Source organism: Vitis riparia, chromosome 15 (assembly GCF_004353265.1).
Source record: "Vitis riparia cultivar Riparia Gloire de Montpellier isolate 1030 chromosome 15, EGFV_Vit.rip_1.0, whole genome shotgun sequence".
Classification (NCBI taxonomy): Eukaryota; Viridiplantae; Streptophyta; class Magnoliopsida; order Vitales; family Vitaceae; genus Vitis; species Vitis riparia.
Genome location: NC_048445.1, coordinates 6535233 through 6555268, shown reverse-complemented (window position 1 = coordinate 6555268; position 20036 = coordinate 6535233). Strand labels below are relative to the sequence as shown.

At 32.3% G+C, this 20036-nt stretch overlaps 1 protein-coding gene across 3 annotated transcripts; it reads left to right on the top strand.

Moving 5' to 3' along the window:
• The first annotated feature begins 8718 nt into the window (after positions 1 to 8718).
• Positions 8719 to 17308, top strand: LOC117932272 (tRNA 2'-phosphotransferase 1-like). 3 transcript variants are annotated; one of them, XM_034853441.1, is made up of 9 exons: positions 8721 to 8943; positions 9320 to 9442; positions 12470 to 12617; positions 13664 to 13753; positions 15330 to 15384; positions 15501 to 15623; positions 16531 to 16587; positions 16728 to 16863; positions 17002 to 17308. In XM_034853441.1, exons 1-8 carry the CDS (start codon positions 8774 to 8776, stop codon positions 16850 to 16852), a joined length of 891 nt encoding a protein of 296 aa, XP_034709332.1. In that variant the 5' UTR covers positions 8721 to 8773; the 3' UTR covers positions 16853 to 16863; positions 17002 to 17308. The 3 variants fall into 3 exon arrangements, with proteins under 3 accessions (XP_034709335.1, XP_034709333.1, XP_034709332.1); XM_034853442.1 differs by lacking the exon at positions 17002 to 17308 and having other exon boundaries at positions 8720 to 8943; positions 16728 to 16942; XM_034853444.1 differs by lacking the exons at positions 16531 to 16587; positions 16728 to 16863; positions 17002 to 17308 and adding an exon at positions 15740 to 16238 and having other exon boundaries at positions 8719 to 8943.
• The last annotated feature ends 2728 nt before the right edge of the window (positions 17309 to 20036 follow it).

Below are 20036 nucleotides of genomic sequence, written 5' to 3'. Positions count from 1 at the left end.
AATATTTCTTTAGTTTATAAATAAACATTAAACAATCTGATTTAAAAACATTACTAATAAAAGGTTTTCTTTTAACCAGAATCGCTTTAAATCAGACTCTAAATAAGAAAAATATTTGGTCCACTTTTAACTTTTTTAATGGTTTTCCTTCGTGCATTTCACTATAAGACGGATATTGCTTTTAACAAGTAAATAAAAAAATTGCTTCATTTATGCTTAACAACTTTAAAATTGTATTACTAATTTTCTATTTAAAAGAAAAGATAAAAAAAAAAAAAAGGAATTAAAGGGGAAGAAAGAAGCCACTAGCACATCCTTTTGTACCATACTTTCAATTTTCCCACAAATAAGCAAATGGATGATGTACTTATCCGACCCTTTTCCCAACTTGTGATGAACCCATAAGAAATAAAAATAAATAAAAAAGTATGACAAGGGTTTTAGCCATAGTGGGTTGATTAACCATGGTGCCTGTAGAACAAAAGACAAAGGGTCCTAAGAAGATCCATATAAATTGCAGTGGAAACAAATCCATTCTTAAAGTTTTGCATTAAAGAATGAAAGAAAGGCAAGAAAACAAAGTAAGGATACACTGAATTTGATTGGACAAGTCCATGGACAGACCCACCACCTCTTACACTGAGGTGTTTCATTTATTATTACTCCAACAGGACCAACACTCTTCTTGCTTTTGTCCATTTCATTAGCTTCAGGGGTTGACTCCAGTGTGCTCTCATGCATCATGGCTTTTGTACTTTGGCTATTCTTCACCATCTGATCAATGGACTATTTGTTTGTGGGTTCAGCACTCTTGAGGGTTTGATGAGCAAAAAATGTTTAGCTGTTCATTGACTTTGCTTTGTTTTTTTAAAAAAAAAAAAAAAAAATTGTTTATTTATTTTTGAAGCTTTTTGGGTTTTCACATGCATGCAGAAAGAAACAAAAAATATATATATACTTTTTTATAAACAATTAAATAAGAGAAAGACTTATACATCTTTCTTATATTTTTATTTTCTTATATTTAATAAACCTTTTATAATATCAATATTATTTTTTGAATAAGTTGGACCAAACTTCTCATTAAAGTTAGAAAAAAAAAAAGTATTCAAAATGGAACATGGGTTCTTATAAAGCTTGAGTATCATTTAAACATGTCTTTATGGCTTGATGGCTTGATGGCTTGATCAATATCATAGATGCTAGTGCAGTAAAATTATGTCATAGAAAATGATTTGAGAAGGATTTTTTCACATGAATGAAAGTTTGAACCTTGTGTTTCAAAACCCTTGTGGAGGTTAAAGCAACATTCTTTTTGTGTGTTATCTTGCAAGTGAATCTAAAAGGGGATATGGTGTAGTTTCCATTGTTCTCTAATACCCTTTTGGACATCATCCATTTGTCCTCTAATGTTTGAGGCTATTATACCAAACTTGGAAGAGAATTGTTTTTGTTTCTCTTTATCTCTATCAATGACTTCTTAGTTAGAACTTCAAACATTAGTTTATTATCTTACCCCTCTCTTACAAAACACAATCCTTTAATTTTCTTACACTTGAGTACCCTTGGACTTCATATTGAAGCTAAACTTTGGATTAATGTTAATGACATCTACCATTGGAACACCATCCTAAACAAGTAAGGAATAATTATTACCTCACCCTTGGGGGAATTTTAGGGTTGCTTTTCTATGGGACACCCAAAAAAAAAAAAATTAAAAAATTAAAAAATTAAAAACCTCTCAAATGAGTTTAAGAATTACAAAAGATGGAGGGTGACTTAGGTGGAAGGTTTAGATTTTGAAGGGGGTGAGGAGAGTGAAATTGCAAAGAAACCCAGAGAAGCAAATTGTGGTGGCTCTGCCTTTCAATCAGTCAAATCATATAATTTGGCAACAAGCTATTTAAAGGGTGGGACAGAAGTGCAGGGCACCAGTAAAGAAGTAATGGGTTTTCTATGTTGTGTGAATACCACCCTGCAAAAACATCAAAAGCCCATGGTTAACATGTTTTCATCTCAAGGTTGCTTTCAAATTTGCCATGTTTTGTATGGGGGGCCAAAATGGGTTACATGCTTGGATTGGTAAAGGTTTGGGAGTGCCCTTGAAAAGGGTCACTTTCCCTATAAGAAAGGAAGGAGAAGATGGGTAGGGTAAAGACAATGTTAGGAAAGGAAAGGGCAGATAGGGGAAATGGGGAAGTGGGGTTGTTGAGTAGAGTAGACAAGATTGAAGTATTGGGTATTAATGTGGGGAGGAAGAGGGGACATGCATAGGTCTGGCATGAATTGTTTAGGAAAACCATGATTTGGACATGTCAGTGAGAAGGCTTAGTTTATGGAGTCTCCCATGTGATCACTAACAACAACTCTCTCTCTCCCCCTCTATCAAGTGGAAAGTGACCCATCTTAAACCCTCTTTGCCTCTCTCTCTCTCTCTCTCTCTCTCTCTCTCTCTCTCTCTCTCTCTCTCTCTCTCTCTCTCTCTCTCTCTCTCTCTCCTTCCTTCCTTTGTCCAAGTGTTTTTTTTTTTTTTTTATTCAAAAATTTCATCCAATTTCCCTCCCTCTCTCCCAAGTCTCAAGTCTCAAAAGCATGGTGGCATGTTCCTTTCTCTCCTCTCAAGACACCCATCTCCTCAAGCAACCCACAAACACAAAAACACTAAACATAATTATCCATTTGTTTATACTTGTATTACTTCTTATAAGATTTGTTTATGCATAATACTTGAATTTTTATTAGGTTTGGCATGTGCAAACTTTTTATCTGTTTTAGCTACTATTTGGATTGACTTTTAAACAATTAAAACTTTATTTTTAAATTACTAAGAATTGAATTATTTTATTAAAAGAAATTTTGAATTAAGAAGCCTTAAATATAAAATTTAGAAAAATATTATTTTTTTGTCGGGAACCTTGATTATAATACAAAATTATTCATATTAAATAAAACTTTTATAATATCAATATTATACTATTTAAACATAAGCTAGTGATAAGAAGAGATGGTAAATATTTTAAAAATATATAAATGAGATGTTATTTGGATATGTTTTTTTTCTTTTAAAAAAATAATGACATTTAAAAACTAAAATATTAAAAAATTATTATTTCAAATTTTAAAAATAATTTTTAAGAATATAAGGTAAGTCCGTTCTCTTCATATAAAAATTACTATATTTTATATAAAAATTATTATTATTGTTTTAAATATATATATCAATTGATCATAATGAATATTGGACATGATTTTAGTGACATATGGTTCTGAGTTTAAATTTTGTCACTGTTGATACTTTGAATTTACCCGATGTCTGTTGTTATAAGACGATTAGCACAATTATAAAAATAATAAATAAATAAAAATTATTATAAACCTTGGTAACAAAGTTCAAAGAAGTAATGATGTTAGAAGGCTAAGATGACTTCTATGACTTTTAACGAAGTAATAAAAGCTCATTGATTTGTTTTATTGATGACTACACCATATGATTAGAAAACACATGAGAAAACCTACTATATTGCCTCTCCCCCACTTCTCTCCCCACTAAAAAGCTAAGGGAGACTTTAACAAAACATTATCATTCCTATCAAAAAAATAATATAAGCTTGTTCCTTAGTTTTATAGGAGACACCCCGTCATTAATATATCCATGAAAAATAATCCATTTCTCATTGGATCACATGCCCCATGACAAAAAATATTATGCATAGGTTAAGCCTACTACTACTAGGTGACTCCCATGAAACAGTGCCGTCACATTGAGATCACGGGTTTGTTCCTTTGCAACTACTACCAAGAAAAAATATAAGAGAAGATGAGAGAAATCTAGACATATACATGCATGGTTAATTTGGGTACAAATAATTGTTAGCATCTTTTGTTTTATTTAATTTTGGAATGTTTTTGTCTATTATTTTGTGATTGAAGTATTCAATATGATGTGTAATCTGTTGGCGGATGCGGTTTTTTATGACTTTTTTGAAGTCAACAAATATTAGATACCGTGTTTATATTTGTGTATGCATGTATGTATTAATTATAAAAATATTTATGGTTTGTTTTGTTGTGATATTTGGACAAGACAATCTTGTTGATGATTTTTGTTTAATGGCATATGAGGTGATTTTTTTTAAATAATTATTTGAATTGAGAAATATTCAATTTAAAGGAATCTAATCCGTCCTTTAATTTAAAATTCTCGATTTGAGTCATATATTTATTTACTTCTTCAAATTCAGATTATTCGAATCTTGACGATTTAACTCAAATTGAGTTCAGACCATAAAAACTCAATTCAAGCCCACCAAAATAATTTGGTCACGTTATCAAGGTAAATTGACTGCATTGGAAAGTAATCACATCAAATTCGGAAAGTAATTTGATCATGTTTGGAAGGTAATCGGGTCTAGTTACTTTTGAGCGTGACTAACATGAATTCGAGTAGTAACTTCATTTGCCTTCGATCAAACCTCCCCATAGTTGAGAATATTTTTTGAGAAATTTTGTTTCTTCCATTTGGGTAGGAGTCTTTCCTGGTCCTTTATTCAGAAGGCTCGGGTGGCCAATGGTGAGAATGGGCACGAATCAACCCATCCTAAGCCCACCTCAACAGCCTAAACTGTTGAAACATTCAGGTTGGGCCATGGGCTGTCCTGATTTTCCTGGAAAATTGTCATTTTCCTGCTTTTTTCTGAGAAATGACTAAAATCTTTGAAACTATGTACAACAAATATATGAACTAATACAACATATTGTACAAGATGAAGAATAGAATAGCTAACAGTGCAACTCCCAAGTCATATCCCTCTCCTTCATACAACAAGCCGTAGAGCACAAGGAAGATGAAAGAAAGAATAATGAACCCCCACCCCCTTTCTTCATTTCTTCCATCCTTCTCTTGATCTTGTGGAAGCCCTTGCAATGGAGGTAAATAGTTGTTGACAAGGAGAATTATCGATATCAATATCAATATCAACGGCCAAAGGAGCATTTTGCTAACGAGGTAGACTATGAGCATCAACACAAGAGAAATAGTGATTGATCCACCGATGAAATATGCCATTAGAAAGACCAAAAGAGAAATTGCTAGAACGAAATCAAAGATTGTTTGCTCTAGGTTCAAGATCATCGAAACGCTTGTTAGGAGGGTTTGTCTATAAATGACTATTCCTAAAGTGATTAGTACTAGAAATGGGATTAAAGGAGATGGTCCACTAGCCATTTGCATCCAAAATCTTCGACTTTCGATGACGATGAAGAGAGAATTGAAATCTCAATACTAGGTTTTATATAAAAGCATACATACAAAGAGTAGTTATAGGTGTGTTGTTGGATTAATTGTTTCACATTGTAGGTTGATTCTAGTTAGTTAAGTTATGGTTTCTAAGTTGGTTGATTGTATGTTTTCTACTTTATTGAGTAAATGAAATTTCATCAAAGTTTGATTATCAAACTGTAAGGTTGGAATTGGTTTATATTATGGGTCCATTTAGAATACTGAATTGATATTTATCAAAAAGTTTAATCAATCAAGTTATGTCATATATTCATTTTGGTTTCATTGCTTTGTATCTTGATCTGATTCATTTAAACATTTATATCATTTTTTGTTTCTAATCTAAATTTTGTACATTCTTTCAGTTACTTGAATTTGTTTATGTAATCTTAATGGTGAAAATTGAAATTTTGGAAGGTATCAAATTGATATCTTGGTTTTTTCCTATATCATGACTTGCACAATTACAAGATTGAATGATTTTATGAAATTACTCTAATTGAATGATGTCCTACTATTTGTGTAACGTTTTTTAATGTGTCTTAGAGCATAAAAATCTTGTTTTTGTCAACCTCCGAGAAAAGACAAAAGTTTCACTTGTTGCTCTTTAGTTTTGAAGAGTTTCCATGACAATACTCCATATTCAATTCAATTCATGTTCAATTCAATTGGAAAATATAGGTAGTATAGGTGTTGTATCGAATAATCTCTAAAGAAAAATTCGCTAGACCAACTTGTCAATCAAAATTATTAAGTGGATTGACCATTGATCTTTAATTTTGACATAAATAAAATTATGAATATTATTTGACATTTCAATAATGTCAATTCTAGTATATTATTTATGTAATTTTTAATAATAAAATATTATTTTATATTTTGAAGATGGAAAATATGTCAATTTATTGGTTTAAGAAAAAAAATTAGTTTTATTAATTAACTTTCACTTAAATAATAAGTTTTAAGTTCTGCGTACAATTCAACTTTAAGTCATCTTTAGTAATTAAATATTATATCAAAATTTAATCAAATCACACCTAACTATTTTTTACTTGTCTCATATTGAAGTGCATATCATGACAAACGTAAAGATATAAAAGAAGCCTAATGACCTAAAAGCTTATTAAACTCCTTAAAAGCGACCCAAAGTTTCTAGATTTGAAAAAACCTATAACAAGACCAACGCGAATTAAGGGACCGATGGTTTGTCTTGTGTCGATTTTTTTTTTTTTTTTGAAGACTTCTATTAGTTTATGGGCTTCCATTTTGCTAATTTCTTTAAGCCCACTTGTACAGTGAGTCCAGGCCCATTTCATTAAAGTCTTCACCCATTTGAAACTCTATAACCGCATCAATCAATTTCTTAGTGCAAAACATTTTTTGGTCTCCTCATAATCACCACTATCAAACTATGTCTTGAAACACTAACCCTAAATACAAATTTATTGCAATTTTAATAGTTTCAATTCCATATTTTCTAGACTTTATTTTTCTTTGGATTTTTTTTGTTGCTATATGTTGTATTTTAGATCAATTGAAAGATGAGAAATTTGGAATTGGATTGAAGGAGATCATTTGTGTTGGATAATATTGTTGGAAGATATTCTCTAATCTCTATAATAGTTTATCGTTTAGTGGACATATAAGAAGATTTGTTGTTGTTTTTTTTTTTGTTTTTTTTTTAACTTTTGTACTTGTTATATTAAAAATTCATCATACAAGATTTTCTTTTGTTTTTTATGATTTATTGTGAGAAAACTCGTTTGTTCTATTTCATTGGATCGTGGAATAATTAGATTACTAGTGTAGCAACCCATCTTAATAGGGGCCTGCTTATAATAAAATCATCATTCTAACAAATAAATAGAGTATGAAAGGAATGAAATTCAATTAAATAATACTAATAAAACAATGATTAAATGTAACGGCAGTAGCATAAGTAAGTTATACAAGATGAGCCATATGATTGAGAATAATTAAATTAAACTAAAAACATAATAAAAATAAACTTTTCCACAAGTCTAATAAAGACTAGATGTCTAGTGACTAGCTTTTTAAAGCTAAATATATCTCCTTAATAAGAATACAAAAGTCCTTACTTACCTGGAAAAAAATAAATAAATAAAATTTACGAGGTGAATACAAGGTCTGGTGAATGGTTACAATATACAAGTGTTACAACGGTTAGTCCATATCAAAGACAATTCTAAAACATATCTATAATATTTATATATATATATATATATATATATATATATATATATATATATATATAATTAGAAACTAGCATAGAATAATTATAATAGCATTTGAAAAATGTATGAGATGCAAAAGATGCAATCATAAGTATGGACATATCTATGGTCGATCAAACAATTATTCAAAAGCCTATTGCTTGTGAACCCCTACGTTTACATGGTTTTCATGGTCTCACTACCTCGAATCACAATACCAAAGAGTTCATCTCTTGGTCATCCTATTAATGGCACAACAGAGCGTACCTTACCACTTTGGGCTCTACCCTTAGTCTAACATTAGAAAACACAATTTCATCTTAAAACCTCTCGTGACATCCCACGTCGGATAAAAAGGAAAGATTTTAGTGCTAGATAAGTATGAACTTCTCTTAATTTTATAAACGTGTTTTAAAGTCGTAAGGGTTTCAAAAGGGGTCACAATGGGAACGTTGTGTCTACATAGGGATAAATGGGGTGTTATATAAGTATGAATTCCCCTTAACCTTGTCGACGTGTTTTAAAGTCGTGATGACCCTTTTTGGATCTAGAACGGACAATAATTACGTGGTTGAGGGTGGGTCGTTACACCTCATCTTGACAACATGAGTGGTGTAGAGTCTCAAAACAAAAATGCACGAAACACCTTGTAGGTGTATGTGTTATCATACTCATCAGATATCAATGTCTAGAAAGTTCAATAATTTATTACATCATAATATGATATATAATGTCATTGGTTATAAACATAGGCATGATAATATATAATTTATGAATGGTAAGGTAATATTCATTTTTGTAGCTCAACATAAATCATGTACATTTTAACCAAATAAGAACTTAACATATATCTCATATCTTTTAGAAAATTAAGTGATTAAAAACTATCTTAGTTGAACCGCTCTATTTTTTTACCAATTTCTTTAGAATTTTTGTTCTAAGCTATTAAGGTGAAATTTATATGTTAAAAATCCTAAGGAGTCTAATACTATATGAAAATAATTTGAATCATAGGATTCATCATAGATAATTCCGAAAATTTTATTGAGACACTCACTTTGGGCTTTGATTTTGCTGTTGGGCGGCTTTGATTGACACTATCCTGGATTGTTCATGTGGGCTTGGGCTTAGATAGTATTTCTGGATTTGATATTTTTGGATAGAACACCCATAAACACCAATCACCGGATTCACCATGGCAGAATTCAATATACTAGTATAGCCTATACAGCTCCGAGCCCCGGACTGCACCCACCGATCCATGTGGGCTTCTGTCACCGGTAACGGCATTCGATTTTTGCGTTACTGCTATGTATGCCTGCCACCTGTCACGCCCACTCCATCATCCCTGTCCCTGCTGACTCGTTTTGGCGCCCTAGTTTCAATGGAGAACAACAGTTCCTTCTCTGCTTTTGCTCATTCCAGTAGAAGGTAATTCTTTCTTACCCTCTGTTTGGTTTCCCAAGAAAACTCCGGAAACGAAAAGAATCGAAATTTATGTTCAAAAAATGAAAGACTCGAATGGACTAAGTTAAATAGCTGTATTAGGCGCAGTTAGGCCCTAATTCTTTTGTTTCTATTCTGTTTGGTTGCCGATAAAATTGTGGAAAAGAATATGACTTTTATGTTTTATGTTGCTTTTTCTCTCGGGAAAATGAAAAATTCGATTCGAAAAAGTCATCTGGTTGTGTTAAAGTGAAAAATCTGAGATTCAAAAATTTAACCTTTCTTTTCCTGAACTTTCTCACCAATCAAATGGGTCGATGATGGTGATTTAGCTGACGTGGTTTTTTTACTTTTGTGGTAGTGGTGGTAGGGGAAGAGGTGGGACCATGAGGGATGATCGAGAAAGATCAAGAGGCCGTGGTGGTGGTGGTGGTGGCGGCGGCAGTTCTGGCAAAGATAAAATTGACGCTCTTGGGAGACTCTTGTAAGCATGACTAAACTTTCTAATTTTATTTCAATTTCATTCTCTCAGTTGTTGAGTTTCAACTGTGAATTCTCAAGTAAATTATGCTTATTTTTGGTGCTTGTAAATTAAAATATATTCCACAAATATTTAACTATTGAGCTTTATTTGCATCCTTTTGTTTTCTTTTACCCTACTTTTGGGTTGGTCAGAAAACCAGGGAAAAAAAGATGGAAGTAATATTTTTTTGATAGGTAAAAGCACAGCAAGATAGTATATAGAATAAAGGGCACCCAAAGCATGCAGGGAATATAAGGCTCCTAAAGGCAAGAGCAAAAAAGAAGAGGGGAAACAAAAAACTTAACCACCCTCATCTAGAATCCAACCAATCAAAAAAATTGAATAAAGGTAAAGGTCCTTCATCTATAAACAACTTAGTCTAAGACCAAAAAAGAAGGAAGTGATATTTTGATCTTGAGTCTTGTCTTATTTCAGTTTCTAGCAAAATCAAAAGCCAACTCAACTTATACTTGGGTTCTTTTTTTTTCTTTTTTTTGATAGGTAAAGAAATTTCATTAAGAGCCAAAAGGCTAGAGAAAAGGTATACATGGAGTATACCATAAACAAAGAAGCAAAAAACAAAGGGACAAAACAAACTGACCCTTACTTGGTGGCTAGCTAGTCTACAAAATCTATTAAAGACAAAGTGTGTTCCTCTATATACACCCTAGCCCAATTCACACAAGTGTATAAAAAAATGGATTTAATATATTGATTGTTCCTCTCCATATCCTTGAAGGCCCTCCTATTCCTTTTTTTCCAAATGGTCCACATCAGGCAAAGGGGGGCAGCTCTCCAAGCTTTCTCTCTTTTCTTGCCCACAAATGATCCATGCCAACCTAGGAGGTTTCTTTTCACAGAGGAGTGCATCACCCATTGCACCCCCAAAAGGGAGAAGATTAGAAGCCATAACATTCTAGCCTTCTCGCAAAACATTCTCGCAAAACAGAAGAAGAAAGCGATCTGTGGTTTCCTCCTTATATTTACACAAAAAGCACCTGTTGGGGATGCTCCAACCAAATCTCTTCAGGCGGTCCGTGGTGAGCAGCTTGCTCCAAGCCACCTCCCAACCAAAGAAGCTAGCCCTAATTGGAACCCAAGGCGTCCAAGTAGCTCTAGCCGGGAAGGGGGGCTTGGTGTCCCTTGAGAATGAGCTATAAAAAGACTTGACAGAAAAGGTCCCATTCTTGTTCTCTTTCCACTGGAACAAGTCATCCACACCCTTCTAATGGTCAAGGGATGAAGTGTGCTTAATAAGCTTTCTACTCCTCCCACCTCCCAATCATTAAGGTGTCTATTAAAACGAAGCCCTCAGCTACCTCCACCTTCGTCTTCCTCCCAAGCCTCAGCAACCCAACCTTCTTTATTGACGGAGAGGTTAAACAAGATGGGGAAAGCTTCTTCCAGAGATTGATTTCCACACCACAAGTCCTTCCAAAACTTCACTCTGGTGCCATCCCCAATGATGAAGCAGGATTGAGAACGAAATTTCTCCCAACCTTTTCTGATGGCCTTCCAGACCCCCACCCCATAACAGTCTCTTACACCTTTGGAGCACCATCCTCTCTCTTGAAGGTTGTACTTACTAAAGATAATTTGCTTCCATAGGGACTCATTCTCATTAGCAAATCTCCACAACCATTTCCCAAGAAGGGCCTTGTTAAAAGTAGGTAGACTACGAATGCCCAAGCCACCTTCCTTTTTATCGACACAAATAACCTTCCAACTCACCAAGTGAGGTTTATTCTCTAAGGCTCCACCACCCCATAAGAAATCCCTTTGGATCTTTTCAAGCCTTGCACACACCCTCTTGGGGATCACAAAGAGAGAGAAAGTAGGTTGGGAGGCTTGAGAGGGTGCCTTTTAGCAAGGTAAGACGACCACCTTTGGAAATGTATTGCCTTTTTCAGAGAGACAACCTTTTCCTGAATATTTCTTCCACTACATCCCACACCCTAGTGGATTTGTAGGGGGCTCTAAGGGGAAGACCCAAGTAGGAGGTGGTAAGCTCCCTATCTTACATCCCAAGACTGACGCAAGAGTCTCCATAGGAATGCCTTGCCCATTGGGATGGCCTCTGTTTTACTCAGATTGACTTTTAATCCTGAAATCACCTCAAACCACATGAAGGTCCAGCTAAGGTATTGCAATTGATCTGCATCGGCGTCACAGAAAATTAAGGTGTCATCGGCAAACAAGAGATGGGACATGAACAACCCCCCACTTCCTCTTCCTCTTACTCTGAAACCAGAAATAAAGCCCCCATTTCTTGCACGGGACAACAATTGGTTAAGAGCTTCCATGGCCAAAAGGAAGAGATAGGGGGATAGAGGGTTGCCCTATCTCAATCCCCTAGAGCTACGAAAGAAGCCCGAGGGGCTTCCATTGATGAGGATCGAGAAGGAAGCCGTGGAGCAGCACCATTTTATCCAATTAATCCATCTATGCCCAAATCCCATCTTAGACATCACATCCATGAGAAAGTTCCAATTGACATGGTCAAAAGCCTTCTCAATGTCCATCTTGAGAAGGAGGCCCGGGATGTTGTCTTTCAATCTAGAATCAAGGGCTTCGTTAGCAATAAGAGCAGCGTCCAGAATCTATCTCCCATGGAAGAAAGCATGCTGAGAATCAGAAATCACCTCCCTCATCACTAGGTTCTATTCTTATTATGTACTCTCCAATGAATATTTTGATTTTATCAGATTTCAACTGAGATATAGAAGTGTATTTTGTTTTCTCATTCTGTCTTTTTCTCTATGGCCAAACATCATGGTCCTTTTGATTACTGTTAAATAGGAGGAAAAAGAAAATGAAAGCTTGGAAGCTTGCTTTCATCATTCCAACCTCTGCCTGTTCAGAATTCCAACTTCTCATGTCATATTTTTGTTTTTCAACATTCACAGGAAGTGCTGAGGTTAATAGTGAATTTTAAGACAACTCATTGTGTATGTTATCTTAGCAGTTTGTTCTATGTGATATTCTCAGGACTCGTATATTACGGCATATGGCTTCTGAGTTAAACTTGAATATGCGGAGTGATGGGTATGTCAGAGTTCAAGATTTGCTAAAGCTGAATATGAAAACATTTGCCAATATCCCATTAAGATCACACACAATTGATGATATTAGGGAGGTTGGTTTTTTAAATACTTTTAAAATCTCTTTCTCTATCCCCATTTAACTAGCTATCTGTTTGTGTTTGGCTAAAATATATTCTAGGAGTTATTCTGTAAAAGTTCCTATTGTCATGTGCTTTTTGTTGATAACAGTTGTATGCCTATTCAAAATAATGGAACATGGCTTCATTATTTATTTTTGGGATGCCATTTTCCAAAAACATGCTGGACACAAGTGCTACTCATTTTCTCTTAACTAAACAAAGTCTAATTTACCTGCATAATTTCACATTTCCTGATTTGTTATTCAATCTAAACAGATGTGGCATAAGTGAACTGTGTTTTACAATATTACCCATATTTGTCATGCATTCCTTATTTGGACCTTCTATTTTCTTATGTTTTTTTTTTTTTTCCCCTTCCACCTGTTGTAAAAGGTTTGATCCTATATTGCTTATGTTGAGACTATGTTTCATTCTTTTTCAGTGGAGCAAAGTGAGTATAACTGAATGAGGTTTGAAATCCATCCCTAATACTGTATATTTATTCTGCCAGCCAATTTTACATCACAGATTTTAACACATGGAAATTTCTAAGGCTGGGTTATTTCCATGTCGAGCACTACTCTAGTGCACCTGGACACATGTCAGACTTGTGCATAGGGCCAATGAATACATAGGGACATGGTCCCTTTTTTCTTAATATAAATGTTATGTTTAATTGTAAATAAAGTAATAATTGAAATAAAAGCATAATAAGAGAGGAGGGGTAGGAGGAGGATGTGTGTGTAGCTACATTCATACTCCCCGTGTCTATGTTTACCTCCTTTTAACAATTTGTTCTGTTGGCTCATCCTTGGCATATCATGTCTATATCCTGTGTCTGTTTCCATGGAACATAGTCCAGCATTTGAAACTTATAATGTTAATACCCATAGTCTTGTTGTTTAATGGTCCTCTATATTTGATATAAACTGCTTTGACATAAACATATTTATTTCATGGTCCTCTGTATTTCACATAAATTGCTCCCCCATAATGTATATTTAATGCATTTTCTGAAGGCTGTCAGGAAGGATAATAAGCAGCGATTTGGCCTCCTAGAAGAAAATGGGGAGCTTTTGATTCGGGCAAACCAAGGGCACACAGTAACGGTGATTCATCCTCTATTAAACCAAATTTGTTCTTTTATATGGTTTATAGTTTGCTAGAAATTGTTTGAAACTAGATTACAGGTTATTGTGAGCATGTGTCCATAGATTTCAAAACATCCCTTCTTATCCTTTGAACTTTCCTATAAATTTTTCATAAATTTTAATTGAACTCCATTGTTATGGATCTCTTCTAGGCAGTAAAGTCCGATGCTGTTTTCTACACTTATTTCAGCTTTGACTCTGTACTTGACCAGTTGGTTATTGGTTGATTACAAATTAGTTATGATTGAAGGGTAGTTGGCCTCATCATTCAAGTGTGCTTGCTTTCCTACCTTACCCGTTAAAAAAAATTCATCTATTGTGCTTGCTCCATGTGTCAGACTGTTTTTATCATTTTGTGTGTGAAGCTGCATTCAGAATGGAAAATCATGAGTTGCACTCACTATAACTCATATCAGATCATAAGTTTGGAACCATTTTTCGTCACAGGGATGTTAAATATAAGTTTGAAACAAAACACTGACCCAACCTTCTACATAACGACCTACTTTTTTCCGTGCAGCAGAAAATCCTAAGTAATAGGACACCGCCTTATCTGAGTGCCCAATTCTGAAAGAACTTTTGTAGCACTTTTTTTCTAAATAGGAAACAAGACTTTGTTTTATAACAAATCCAAATCAAAAAGAAGAAGGGAAAATCAACCATGTACAAATGAGGACCAAGTGTCCAATGTGAAAAGATTAAAAGAATAGATGTCAATGCAAAGGCAACCCAAAAACTAAATTCAAAACAGATGCTCACTGGTAGCTTCCCCTCACAAGCTTTTGGGAATTTTTAACATTGATTTTAAAAATGCCACCCTGTTAACTTACACTTACTTTGAACAAATAGATTTATTTATATTCATGGTTATTGAAATGTCTAGTGTTGTCCCAACAATTGCTCTATCAGGTACTAGGCACTTTCTTAATGTACATATACTACTAGTTAGTTACTAATGTTGCGGTCCTCTCAATAATCATTCATCTTCAAGTCCTTGATATTGTCCTTACGAAGTCAGTCTAGTCTTAATTGATGCCATTATACTGAACTAGATAAGTAGTTTTAATCTTAAGCTCTTAGCAGTTTAATTGATTCACTTGAAAATCATACTTGGTTTTAATTAATTCACTCGAAATTGTTCATTTCACTGGATTAGATTATCACATATCTGACCGAATTAATCATCAAATGAATTGAATGAAGAATTTTAGAACTATATGTTTATGCTTTGGATTTTGCTTCTGTGTACTGATAAATAAATTATCTTCATAGAAATCAAATTTTGAACATTGGGACATAAAAAGTGATACTGGTTTTGTTTGGAATGATGACATCACACAAATTTTAATTATTTACCTTGATCTATCAATATGTTAATACTGATGCTCTTTTTCTTTGTCATATGTTATTAGCCTAACATGGAATCTTGATGTTTTTTCTTTGATTTGTTCATGCTTTGTATTGTTGGATGGAGCATTTAATTAAGTTTGCATGATATCAACTATTCATATGGATTCTTATGTGCACTTAGCAGATAGTTGAATCTGAAAGCTTACTAAAACCAATCCTTTCGGCTGAAGAAGTTACTGGTACGTACATTTGCATATGAATTGTTTTGTATTTTCAAGTTAGAATCTCAAGAGTTCTATATTATATTTTGAGTATGTCTTTGTTTTTCTATTTTTTGCTTCCCTGTGATATGTAGTGTGTGTACATGGAAGCTATAAGAGGAATCTGGAATCAATTTTGGAATCTGGTCTCAAACGCATGAAGAGATTGCATGTTCACTTCTCATGTGGCTTGCCAATGGATGGGGAAGTAATTAGTGGTATGATATCCAAAGAAATCTCTATGTAATCATTTTACCATTCATGATACTGTTTTCTGAAACAATCCCAATGCTGTTGCCTCTGGCATCCTTTAATCATTTGTATTATTTTCCAGCATGGTTAACGAACCAGAAGAAGAGAGGAGGGGAATAGGGTGTGTGATGGGGTGAGAATAGATAGATCAATGCTACTAGGTGGGTTCCCCAAATGTTTATGATGGCAGCTCCTTTAATCTTTGTATCTACAGAAAATTCCATTGTGGTTGTCTTAACTTTTTAGTGAGGTGCATAGGGACCTCAAATGGAAACTATCAGCCTCTTGTCTGTTCCCCAAAAGGGGAAAGTGTCAGTGAAAGGAAAAAGTGTTGCTTGAATTTCCTTGAAGGAATTTCAGATATCTATGCATTCCAGACTTATTTTTCAACCTTGGGCAGTTAGATTTTAGGGCTCTCATGACCGATTTGGGACATAACTGAATTGTGAGGAAGGAATTAAAAATGAATATTCTGCATTGTGGTAAAAGAAGGATATCGCTTTGTGGATAAGCTTCATAAACAAATAATAACAAAAACAAAAATAAAATATAACATTTCGAGCTTGGGTATCTGAAGTATTGGAAGGTCAGAATTTGCTCGTCTGAACACATGATTCATCTTGTCCTTAAATGGTTCTACCCCCACTGGATGCTATTTCAATAAAAAAGTTTTTGTTTTTGTTTTTGTTTTGTGCTTTGTTTTTCTTTTTTAAATTTTGTTTTTTTTTCTCCCTTGTGTATTATATAGTGTCTGAGAATCACGAAGATATCTGCTGGACTTTGATAGATCATGTAACTCCAGGAATATCTCTCTTCTTTGTATTAGTTTTTGGTTGACGTCTTACTGTTTACAGTATTTTTCCATTCTTATAGGTATGAGACGTGATGTTAATCTTCTGATCTTTCTTGATGTCAGAAAAGCTTTGGAAGGTATACCCTTAAATTCAAAATGAATTGGTCCAACTCCTATAGGAGTTCAGAATGAATCCTATCTTAACAGTATAAGAGATGTGGAACACCACTAATGCTTTTTTCCCTGTCTTGACTGAATTCCACTAATTCAATTGTAGATGGAATGAAGTTCTACATTTCAGACAACAAGGTCATCTTGACTGAAGGTTTTGATGGTGTTGTGCCTGTCAAGTACTTTGAAAAGATAGAATCTTGGCCAGATCGACAAACCATTCCCTTTTAAATGGAGATCAGGTCAGTAATGTTCATTTTTTTCAACCATGAGCTACCATTTCATTCCCATGAAAATGTACTGGCTTCTCTTTATTTAAAACCAGAAACCACAGAAAATGTGCCATTCATTATTATTAACGGCGAATTTTAAATTTGAAGGATGGAAGATGAGAAATTCCCTTCAATAAAAGTCTCTTGACCAGTTTTGAGCAGGATAAGCCTCTCTTGCTTCATTAGCAGTCTGCAATCACATTCAAATCCTCTGTTTTTGCCATGTGTTTGTTACTTTATTTGTCAAAGTGAAATTCAAACAGATGCAGGCAACTGATACATTCATCAACTTTTATGTCACTTTGAAAATTTTGTTTGTGAAAGGACCCAAGATTGTGCTGTAAATGAAGAGGCTTTCATGGAAATGGTATTCACTGTTAATTACTGAACTGTCTTGTTTATTTATTTATTTCAATTCTTACTCTACTGCACTGAGACAGGGACATGTATTTCCTTTGATTCCCAAGTTCGAAGCTATCATATATTTTCCTTCTAGTCTCTTTTTCCTGGAAAATCATTTGCATTGATCAATGATTTTAAATAAGTGCTGACTAATGACAGAAGGCTGTCAAGGTTAGCTCACTTTAAAAGGCGCTTAACCACCAGGTGAAAATTCTGGAATAATGACTGATTTATATTTTTATTATAAATTCTGGAGTACATTATGTAGATGGCTGGTTGAAATTTAACCTATTAGCTAATATCAAATGATTTTTAGCCAAAGGTGAACTTGCTTATTATTAAAGAAAAAGTGAGATTTGATTCACTAATATGAAAATATATAGAAAAAATAACTTCAATTTTTTTAAAATAGTATTTTATTCATCTATTTAAAAATAATTTAAAATACAAAGTCATCTGATTATTCATGAAAATACTTTTTTTATGTCATCCAAATGAATTGAAAACTATATTTTTTCATATAGATTTTTTATTTTCTTTTAATATTTTATTATTATTATTATTATTTTATTATTTGATATTTTTTTTCTCTCTAGAAACAAACAGCTCGTAATATTATTAGGAAATATTGTGTAAAAAAATCCTATTTAAATATGATTAATATTTTATTTGTTTCCTAGAATTTTAAGAAGAGATATTATCAAAACAAATCATATTTAATCATAATTACCAATCAAATCCTATTTAATTATAATTATCAAAAAAAGTAATAAGGTTGTTTATTAAATAATAATTTTAATAATATATAATTATTTTAACTATAATTAATTTATTTAATATAAATATTTATTTCTTTATTTTTATACTATATATAAAAGTGTAACCATATTATAAAACATTTTATATCTAAAAAACTCTTACAACAAATTTTATTTTCTATTAGATTAAACAATTATTAATATTATATAATAAATATAAATTTATTATTGGTTTATTTATTATGAAAAATATAAATTTATTTTTAACTTATTAATACTATAATAAACTCCTTTTTTTTTTTTCAAATTCTTACTTTATAATGTTTCTAGACAAAAAAAAAAAAAAACTCAAATAAAATAATAATAGTAATAAAATATCTAAAATGAAATAAAACATTTATATGAGGAATCTAGTTATCAATTGATTTGGATGACATGATAAATAGAAAATGTATTTTTAAGAATATTTAATGATTCATTAAAAAGTAAATGTGTTTCAAATTATTTTAAAATAGATGAAGATAATACTAATTTAAAAAATTTGAGGTTTTTTTTTTTTCATATATTTTCATATTAGTTAATCAAATTCCACTTTTCCCTATTATTAATAATATGAATCTTACTAATATTTGAGTATGTTATATTAGCTAATTTTTTTATATAAAAATTATAATTAAGTTTCATTTATTGAGCACTTAAAAGCACTACAAGAAAAAAAAGACCTACGTTGACTTAAAGGCAATTTATGTCATTATATGTTGTTTAATAGGCAACAATGACAAATAATTTATATGTAAGCAACCATGATGTATGTGTAAATTCAAAACAATAAACATTATTTATAATGTGGTTAGCTTGACATAAAATCAAAAGTTTAAGGTATGATTTTAAACAGATATGTCATTTTAAATTTAGTAAAATGATATTAAATGACCTATGAATTACAAGTCAAGATATCATGTTATAATTACCTGTCAAGGTTTTCTGTGGTATTTACAGAGAGAACACTCCTCATTTTTTCAAAACCCGATATTCATTTTGAGAGAAACTTTTTGCTCTAAACCCTAACCTACACAAAATCTTCCTTTTATTGCCATTATTAAAATCAAAAGCTAGTTGATTGGCCTTTCATTTCAATTTTCTAGTTTGGCTACAATTGCAAAGGATTTCTTTTCAAAACCTTAATGTATTTTCTAATTTCTATTTTTATTTATATTCTTGAAATGGGTAGGCTAGGATTTAGAAATAACATTTGTGTTATTCTTTCTTTCAAGCTATAGAAATGGGTAGGTTAGGGTTTTTTTTTGGATTCTTATATTCATATTTGTATTGTTTTGGAATGACATGCTTGCAAGGTTTGAAATATCGGTGGATATTTTGACTTAAATATCAGTAAATTAAAAATTATTTAAAATTCATGAAAATATTTGAAAAACTTTAAAACATTATAAAATAAATAAAAATTTACATTTTAAAGTTATTTTGTAAATGTAATAAACATAAATTTTGTGATGAAGAAAAATATCTATAAACAATATATCGGTCTTAAGATAGATGCTTATATATTTTGTTGTAATGAAAAGTTTTTTTGTTTATTATACTATTTTCTTTTTGTAATTAAAATTGTATGTCTGTTTTGGTAATTTATTAATATTAAAAATGTTTTTATATTTATACAACATATTATCAAAAACACTATTAGAATCATTGTTTCTGATTCTCATAAAAGTGTTTTTCATAGAAACACTGCAGAAGGAAATACTTCCAATAAAAATACTTTCGTTAGAATCACTATTAAACAGGCTCTTAATATAATTGAGAATCAGATAAGTTATGACTTATGACATAAAAATAAAAAGACTTTTTCCGATAAGACACAAGTTAAAAAATTGAACTTTTTTCGTTAACACGTCTTAGATTTTGTCGTAGTCATAGAATTTGATCAAGATCGGCCTAGTTACAGCTCAATAGTTCAAAACTTGG

Excerpts from the sequence above, each read along its gene's own strand:
- LOC117932272 (XM_034853441.1), top strand. The coding sequence starts at position 8,774 with ATGTGGGCTTCTGTCACCGGTAACGGCATTCGATTTTTGCGTTACTGC. Across the intron at positions 15,624-16,530 it reads GGATGGGGAAGTAATTAGTG|GTATGAGACGTGATGTTAAT; the intron begins GTATGATATCCA and ends CCATTCTTATAG. Across the intron at positions 16,588-16,727 it reads TGTCAGAAAAGCTTTGGAAG|ATGGAATGAAGTTCTACATT; the intron begins GTATACCCTTAA and ends ATTCAATTGTAG.